Genomic DNA, 9,685 nt, shown 5'->3' with positions numbered 1-9,685 from the left:
TGAGATAAGTAGAATTGCATAACATCTCCAAGTAACAAGAAATTGGACTAACTCAGCAAAGTGCTCAATAAATGCAAGGATGGCATGCAAGACAGAGTTAACTCAGAACCACACAAAGTCCTTAAACAATGACTATCAATCTCTGAGAAACCATATTAGTATTAGATCCAAGTCTTATCATAGGTGTTTGGAAGGATAACAAGACAAGACACAAGACACAAAATCCTGCGTTTTTAGACATTTGACACACTCAAAATTTTAAAATTTTTAAAATTTGACAATTTGAAACAACATAACTAAATCCTTCCCCCCAAACTTAAATGAAACATTGTCCTCAATGTCTAGAGTGTAAGAAAAAGCAATGCCTCATAAATGAAAGGAAAGAAGATAAGGGAAAGACATAACCAAAGGTTAGAGTTCAGAAAAACTCCCCTTTGAGGCAATTAGGACTCAAGCAAGCTTCCTCGCATATTCTATCTTCTCCTCGTCACCTTGGGTTGCCTCCCAAGAAGTGCTAAGTTTTATGTCTTCAGCCGACGTCCAAACACTGGTGAGCTTCAAGAGAGTGGTGGAGGCTCCTTGAGTGCTTGAGACTCAATATTGGCATCAAAGTTGGCATCAAAGTAAGGTTTCAACTGATGGACGCTCACCTTGAAGGTGCTGCCATCCTTAATATTTTGAATCTCCACTGCGCCATGATCAAACACATTAGTAATAACAAAAGGGCCAATCCACCGAGAACGGCTTACCTGGGAAGAGCTTAAGGCGTGAATTGAATAGGAGAACCTTCTGCCCTTTCTCAAACGTCTTCCTAAGAATTTTCTTGTCATGATATTGCTTTGTTTTCTCCTTGTAAAGCTTAGCGTTCTCATAAGCTTCATGTCGCAACTCCTCCAACTCATTGAGTTGAAGCCTCCTCTTCACCAGCAGCTTATATCAAAATTGAAGGCCTTGATTGCCCAATAAGCTCTGTGCTCAAGCTCCACTGGTAAGTGACAAGGTTTATCCGAAAACAAGCCTATACGGAGACATACCTATAGGAGTCTTATAAGCAGTCCTATAAGCCCACAGGCATCATCCAAACGCATGGACCAATCCTTCCTTGTGGTGTTCACTGTCTTTTCAAGTATGTGCTTAATCTCCCTATTGCTTATCTCAACCTGCCCACTAGTTTGAGGATGATAGGGTGTTGCCACCTTATGCGTGATTCCATATTTCTTCAAGAGTGCTGCAAAAGCTTGGTTAACAAAGTGGGAGCCACCATCACTAATGATTGCTCTAGGTGTGCCAAACCTTGTAAAAATATTTCCTTTGAGAAAACTGATCACAACCTTAGCATCATTAGTTCTAGTGGCAATGGCTTCCACCCATTTGGAAACATAATCGACAGCAACTAATATATATTCAAATCCATAAGAGGTAGGAAAAGGGCCCATGAAATCAATTCCCCAAACATCAAATATATCAATGATTAAGATATTAGTGAGAGGCATCTGATTTCTAGCATTTAAATTACCCATCCGTTGGCATCTATCACATGAAGCACAAAAAGCATAAGCATCCTTAAAAAGGGTAGGCCAAAAGAAACCTGATTGTAGCACTTTGCTGGCAGTCTTCTTTGCTCCAAAATGGCCTCCGCATGCATGGGAGTGACAAAACTCTAGAATGCTCTTAAAATCACCTTCAGGCACACACCTTCGAATTACTTGGTCTGGGCAATGCTTGAATAGATATGGATCATCCCAAAAGTAGTATCTTGCTTGCTTCCTAAGCTTGTCACGTTGGAACGTAGATAACCCTGTAGGGAGTTCATTAGTGCACAAATAGTTAACAATATCAGCAAACCAAGGCAATGGATTGAGGGAATTCAAAGCACAAATGGAGAAGAGTTGCTCATCAGGGAAGCTTTCACGCAATGGCAATGAATCCTCCTCTTCGTTAGATACATGTACCAATCTACTCAAGTGATCAGCCACGACATTCTCACTTCCATTCTTATCTTTTATCTCCAAGTCAAACTCTTGCAACAAGAGAATCCATCTAATGAGTCGTGGCTTGGCATCCTTCTTGGCTAACAAGTATTTTAATGCTGCATGATCAGTGTAAACAATAACCTTGTTAGTAATCAAATATGATCTGAACTTCTCTAAAGCAAATATGACAGCTAATAACTCCTTCTCTGTGGTGGAATAGTTGAGTTGGGCATCGTTGAGGGTTCTACTAGCATAGTAGATGGCATGTGGCTTCTTATCAACTCGCTGTCCCAAAACAGCTCCAACGGCATAGTCAGAGGCGTCACACATCAATTCAAAAGGCAAGCTCCAATCTGGTGGTATAATGATTGGGGTAGTTGTGAGCATCTTCTTCAAAGCATTGAAAGCATTCTCACAGTTTTGATCAAAGACAAAACTCATGTCCTTGGCAAGAAGATTGCACAAAGGCCTCGCAATCTTAGAAAATTCCTTAATGAAACGCCTATAGAAACCTGCATGGCCAAGGAAAGAACGTACTTCTTTGACAGAAGTAGGTGAAGGCATGGAGGCAATCAAATCAATCTTAGCTTTATCTACCTCGATTCCTTTACTAGAGATGACATGACCAAGAACTATGCCTTGGTTAACCATAAAATGACATTTTTCCCAATTAAGCACAAGGTTAGTCTGTTCACATCTAGCCAACACCTTAGATAAGTTATGCAAGCATTGATCAAAAGAATCACCAAAGACAGAGAAGTCATCCATGAATACCTCAATGAACCTTTCTACCATGTCGGAAAAATACTCATCATGCACCTTTGAAAAGTGGCTGGGGCATAGAGACCAAAAGGCATCCTCCTATAAGCGAAAGTGCCAAAGGGACATGTGAAGGTCGTCTTCTCTTGATCCTCTGGGGCTATGGCGATTTGGTTGTAGCCTGAATATCCATCAAGGAAGCAATAGTGGCTATGGCCAGCCAATCTCTCAAGCATCTGATCAATGAATGGAAGAGGGAAGTGATCTTTGCTTGTTGCTGTGTTGAGCTTCCTATAATCAATGCAAACTCTCCAGCCCGTGGTCACCCGTGTAGGTACAAGCTCATTTGCTTCATTCTTCACCACTGTGATACCTGACTTTTTGGGCACAACTTGCACTGGGCTCACCCATTTACTATCAGATATAGGGTAAATAATACCAACATCTAAAAGCTTCATTACCTCTTTCCTTACCACCTCCTTCATGTTTGGATTGAGACGTCTTTGGGCATCCCTCTTAGGCATTGCATTGTCTTCCAATAATATCTTGTGCATGCATAGTGTTGGACTTATGCCTTTGATATCTGCAATGCTCCACCCAATTGAGGTTTTGTGCTCTTTTAGAACTCTCAAAAGCTTCTTCTCATCATTTGGTTGAGGTGTGAGGCAATGATAACAGGTAGAGTCTCATTTTCACCTAAATAAGCATATTTAAGGTGTTTTGGCAATTGCTTTAATTCCAACTCTGGTGCCTGCACAATAGAAGGTAAAACCTTATTAGTAGGTGGGGGTAATGATTCAAATTGGTTTGCATACCTCTTTCCAACTTCTATGTAGCTATCCATGCTGCAAACAAGCTCAAAAAGTAAAGGAGATATCACAGCCTCTAAGCTGTCCGCTTCTTCTTTCCTTATGCTTTGTGTGATGCATGCTTCAATGGGCTCCAAATAACTCATTGGCAGTGCTTCTTTCACCATAGTATCAATTGCATCAAGCTGGAAAAGTTCATGCTCATCACTTGGAAACTTGGAGGCTTCAAACACTTTGAATGCTATTGTCTCATCAAACACGTTCATAGTCAATGTACCCTTCTTCACATCAATAATAGCACCAGCAGTTGCCATGAATGGCCGACCTAGAATGAGTGGTAACTGATTGTCATGAATTGGTGCTTCTTCCATTTCCAACACCAAGAAATCTGCTGGCAAAATTAGCTCTTCCACTTTCACCAAAACATCTTCTAGAATGCCCTTAGGGTACCTAATAGTTCTATCTGCCAATTGAATGCTCACAGATGTGGCTTGCAACTCACCAAGGTTAAGTTTTTCATAAACATGATATGGCATAAGGTTTATAGAAGCACCAAGATCAAGCAAAGCTTTTTGAAACTTAAAATCACCAACTATACAAGGTATAGAAAATGAACCTGGATCCTTTAGCTTTGGAGGTAGCTTTCTTTGTAACATCGCACTTACCTCTTCACTCAATGCAACTTGTTCATGCTCTTTGAATCTCCTCTTGTTAGTGCATAGATCCTTCAAAAATTTTGCATACTTTGGAATCTGAGCAATGGCATTGAGCAATGGGATGTTGATTTGCACCTTCTTGAATGTTTCCATTATCTCATCCAAGCCTTGATCTTTCTTTGACTTTGATAACCTGCTGGGAAAGGGTGCAATAGGCCTAAAAGCATTAGTTGAAATTGGAACTTGATTAGCATTAGATGATACCTTAGGGTTTGTGCTCTTTCCAGAAGGATTGAGGGACTGTTTGTCGGAAGCTGTGGGCTGCTTATGTGGTGGCTGAATGATCTCCACGTTTTCTCCATCTTCTTGCTCTTCGTTGACATCTCCAACCTTGTTATCAACTTGTTTACCACTTCTCAAGATGTGCACTGCTTTAGCATGCTCTTGATGCCTTGGATTCACCTCTGTTTGGCTTGGAAATGTTCCGGATGCCCTATTGCTCATGGAGGATGCAATCTGCCCAACTTGCACTTCTAGTTTGTTCACTGCATTTTGAAGATTCTGATTGGTTTGCATCTGTTGCCCCATGAACTTCTTGAACATGTCTTGCAATTCTCCCATTTGATCACCCCTTTGCTCTTGCACTTGTTGGGGAGCTTGCTGAAATTGCCTTTGTTGTATTTGAAATCCTGGGGCAGGTCCTTGAGATTGTTGCACATTTGAGTTATTGCTCCACTTGAAATTAGGATGATTTCTCCACCCCGGATTGTACGTGTTTGAGTAAGGATCATTATTAGGATTCCTTGCTTGAAGGGCATTTGCTTGTTCTAGCATGTGCTCTGCAAAAGATTGGTCTTGAACTTCCACTTTGTTTCCTAGAGGGCCACATCACTGCCTGTTGAAGCAAAGAACACATAACATCAAGTTTTGCAGCAATCTCATTATTAGTACTTACCTCAGAGACCACAGCTTTCATAGGAGCTCCTCTTCCTTTATTGTGGCTCCATTGTTGAGAGTTAGCACTCAAGGATTCAAAGAGAGTAAAAGCCTCCTCTGCTGTTTTGTTCATCAATCCTTCTCCACTTGTTGCATCTACCATCATCCTTTCGGAATCAAGCAAACCTTCATAGAAAGATTGCATTTGCATCCAACTCTCTATGTTGTGGTGTGGGCAAGAACTTATCATCTCCTTGTACCTCTCCCAACATTCATGAAAAGCTTCTCCTTCCTTTTGTGTGAAACCAAGGATTTCCTTTCTAATCTTGTTAGTCTTTTGAGCCGGAAAGAATTTCTGCAAAAACTTATTAGAAAGCTCTTCCCAAGCATGAATTGAAGCATTAGGCAAAGAGTATAACCAAGACTTAGCCTTATCTTTTAAACTGAATGGGAATAGCCTCATCTTAATCTGCTCATCATCAAGGCCATGAATTTTGATTGTAGCACATATTTCAAAGAATTGCTTAATATGCATGTAAGGATCCTCAGTGGTATTACCATAATAAGTTGGAAGAAGATGAATCATACCACTTTTAAGCTCAAACCTGTCAACTGTGAGTTGAGGATAGACGATGCACGAAGGTTGATCGGTGACTTTGGGAATGGAAAACTCACGCAGGGGTTTCCGAGGTTGGACAACAAGCGCACCACCTCCTTCAACATTATTGTTGGTGTTCGGAATCTCTGCCATCGTGCTTGAACCTTCAGATTCGGAACTTTTAGAATCAGCACTTGAAGAACTATAATTCCTCCTCAAACCAGCACGTACAGCAGCGGTTCTTGGTGAAAGTGGCTCAGGTGAACTTTGCTCTTGGTCAGATTCGGACATGCACACACCAAGGAACTCAATTCAGTGCTTTCAATGGAGATAACAACTAAATACAAAAACTGAATACTAAAAGAAAAACCAACGAAAAGAAACAAATGAAACAACCAAAAACAAAACAATCAAAGTAATCTAACTATAGCACCAACGTTACCGGTTCCCCGGCAACGGCGCCAAAAACTTGTTGATTCAATTCCTAACAACTAAAATGAGTTATTAAAAACAGCAACTTTAATTCTCGCAAGTGCACGAACCGTTTATAGTATAGCTTATGTAAATACGAGGTCGATCCCACAGAGAATGGTAACTTGGTTCCAAGTTAAATTACTTAGAATGCTAGAAAAACATAGAACAAAGAAACTGACTAACTAGCTAAAGGCAAGGTCAAATTCAACAATGCCTCTTGCTAATTACTCAAGGTCTAGGACAGAATCCTAGCACCACAAACGCACTCGAAATGGGGGGTTTTGTTGTTGAAATGAAAAGAAGAACGTGAAATGAAAGTGCTCAAAAGTAAACACTGGCAGCAATCAAAAAGTTGTGAAACAAAGATTGAGATGTGTTAGAGCCTTGGAATCTACCACTAGTCTTCCTATCCAAGTTATGAATGCATAGAAATTGACTCAAGCTTCATCAACAATAGATTATCGCATACAAGCCTATGGTATCTAGGTGCAGGATGCATGATTCTCCTAAGGCATGTGATTATGCATGGTATCTACACAACACGTGATCTCTAATACGCAACCTAAGCATGGTATCTACTTAGAATAAAGCATACAAGAGTCATTAAGCTCCTTGAGAATATGATAATCACACAAGTCCTAGAACATGGTATCTGTCCTAGTCAACCTATGGTTATTAACCCCTTGAATGATTCTTAGGCCATTCATGTGTTGCTTGTGAAAGGAGAGTAGAATTGGTGAATCTAAACCCCTTCCCAACCTGTGCTAGATGCATAAAATCTTAGTTAGCTACTCCAAGAAAACATACATCAAGCACATAATAAACTAGAGATTAACAACTTGGTAATGAAAGCAAGGAAATCAATTAACTATAAAATCATCCATAACATTGAATATTCATGACTAGGGCTTCATCCTAAGCCCTAACTAAATGGGTTAGTTAGACATAACTATGAGTACAGAAAATAAGAAATACATAGATAGGATAAAGAGAGGAGAAGAACTAGATGATGGCAGAAGGAATTCCCAGTGACAGCTCCAGCTCTCTTCTCTCTTTGTGGTGAATCTGAATGTGTGTTTGAGAGTAATGGATGAAGTGAATGTGTGTGTCTGCCTATCCCTTGAATGAGTGAGCAGCTCTCTATTTATAGAGAGAAATTTCGTCCTCCCTTTGGCTGGTGAAGCACACCTCTCTTAGCTGCTCCCAACTCGCTCCCTTCTGCCCATGCTTGCCACTTGCTCCAGCTGCCCATGCTTTGGTATGGTGTCATTATGGAAAGCTTGACTTTTGTTCATCTTTCTGAGTTCCTGAGCTGATTTGACTCCCATGTATGGCTGCCCATGCTGAGCACATGGCTCTAGGGATGTAGATGTGATGGCAGTCAATCATGACATTTCTGTGACCTTGGTTCAGTCTTTGACGTGCTAAGGGCTCCAGATTTATCCAATTGGGCTGAAATTTGGATATGTTATAATAGACACCCATTGGAACAACTTCTATCAAGGATGTCTCCTCATCTGACCTGTGTAAGTTGCTGAAATGAGGCCTGTAGGATGACCTACGAAACTGACTGACAAGGAGTGTGGCCCAAATTGGGTTTGTCTTGAAGCCCATATTCCTCTTATCCCAATCAGCCCTTAACAAGCATGGATTGCATCAAATGTGATCTCTTGCTGTCTTAACCTACAAAACACACAAACATAGGTAAGAGACTCGAAAATAAAGAGAAGCTAAACAAAATTACTAAGCAAAGAAGGCATGCAAATGTGTGAAATTATGACCTTATCATATTGCATAGTTTTGGCCATTGGATTTCACTTAAAACGCACCAAATCACTCCTCCCAACGTGTTATGATGTTCCTCAAGTTTCTCACTCAATCCGATATCTATTGGTCCATGAAATCGAACAATTCAGTTCATTCAAGTTCTGCTCTGAAATGGAGTGGTTAAGGATTGCATAGTTTTGGCCATTGATTTCACTCAAAACACACCAAAAGCCTCCTCCCACCGTATTATGATGTTTCCCAAGTTTTGGTCTCAATCCGATATCGATTGGTCCATAGAATAGACGATTCAAGTTCATACGAAGTCGCTGAAATGGAGTGGTTGGTGTATTGCGTAGTTTTGGCCATTTGATTTATGATGTTCCCCAAGTTTGGGACTCAATTGGATATCGATTGGTCCTCTAAATCAACAATTCAGGTTCGCAAGATGTTCCTTCCAAATGGAGTGGTTTGTGTATTGCATAGTTTTGGCCACTGGGTTTAACTCAAAACTCACCAAATGACTCCTTCCACCATATTATGATGTTCCCCAAGTTTTGGAATCACCGATATCGATTGGTCCATGAAATCGAACAATTCAGTTCGTACGAAGTTCATTCTCAAATGGGGTGGTTGGTGTATTGTATAATTTTGGCGAATGGATTTAACTCAAAACACCAAATGCCTCCTCGAACCGTGTTATGATTACTCTCCTGTCCAGTTTTGGACTCAATCCGATATCGATTGGTCCATGAAATCAGACAATTCAGGTTCGTACAAAGTTCATTCTAGAATGGAGTGGTTGGTGTATTGCATAGTTTTGGCCATTGGATTTCACTCAAAACGCACCAAATGCCTCCTCCCAACGTGTTATGATGTTCCCAAGTTTTGACTCGATCCGATATCCATTGGTCTATGAAATCGAACATTCAGTTCGCATTTGACGCTCGCTCAAATGGGGTGGTTGGTGTATTGCATATTTTTTGCCATTGGATTTCACTCAAAACACACCAATTGCTCCCCTCCCAACGTGTTCGATGTTCCCAAGTTTTGGACTCAACCGATATTGATTGGTCCATAAATCGAACAATTTAGTTTCGTATTTAAGTTCGCTTTTGAAATGGAGTGGTTCTTGTATTGCATAGTTTTGGCCATTGGATTTTACTCAAAACATACCAAACGCCTCCTCCACTGTGTTATTATCTTCCCCAAGTTTTGGACTCAATCCGATATCGATTGGTCCATGAAATCGAACACTTCAAGTCCGTACAAAGTTTGTTATGAAATGCAGAGGTTGGTGTATGGCATTGTTTTGGGCATTGGATTTCACTCAAAACACACCAAACGATTCCTCCCTCCAGTATTATGGCTTTGCTCAAGTTCTGGAATCAATCTGATGTCGATTGGTCCATGAAATCGAACAATTCAGGTTCGTACGAAATTCGCTTTGGAAATGAAGTGGTTGGTGTATTGCATAGTATTGGCCATTGGATTTCACTCAAAACTCACCAAACGCCTCATCCCACCATATTATGATGTTCCCCAAGTTTCGGACTCAATCCAATATCGATTGGTGCATGACATTGAGCAATTCATGTTCGCAATGGTTCGCTCGAAATGGAGAAGTTGGTGTATTGCATAGTTTTGGCCATTGGATTTCACTCAAAACACACCAAATGCCTCCTCCCAACGTGTCATGATGTACCCAAGTTTTGG

At 40.7% G+C, this 9,685-nt stretch overlaps 1 protein-coding gene and 1 non-coding gene across 2 annotated transcripts; one reads left to right on the top strand and one right to left on the bottom strand.

Moving 5' to 3' along the window:
- Positions 1–5,083: 5,083 nt before the first annotated feature.
- On the bottom strand, positions 5,084–7,199 carry LOC148917704 (uncharacterized; the record flags this gene model as incomplete). Its single annotated transcript, XM_089050385.1, has 1 exon — positions 5,084–7,199. A coding segment is annotated over exon 1 (939 nt), but the record flags the coding sequence as incomplete, so codon positions are not given.
- Positions 5,355–5,461, top strand: LOC148917705 (small nucleolar RNA R71). The gene has a single exon (XR_016126561.1). It is a non-coding gene; the product is annotated as a small nucleolar RNA R71 (small nucleolar RNA).
- Positions 7,200–9,685: the final 2,486 nt, after the last annotated feature.

This window comes from Prunus mume, linkage group LG4 (genome assembly GCF_029339155.1).
Source record: "Prunus mume cultivar Tortuosa linkage group LG4, ASM2933915v1, whole genome shotgun sequence".
In the NCBI taxonomy this organism is placed as follows: Eukaryota; Viridiplantae; Streptophyta; class Magnoliopsida; order Rosales; family Rosaceae; genus Prunus; species Prunus mume.
The sequence above is the reverse complement of the archived record's forward strand: the minus strand, read 5'-3'. Positions and strand labels throughout refer to the sequence as shown.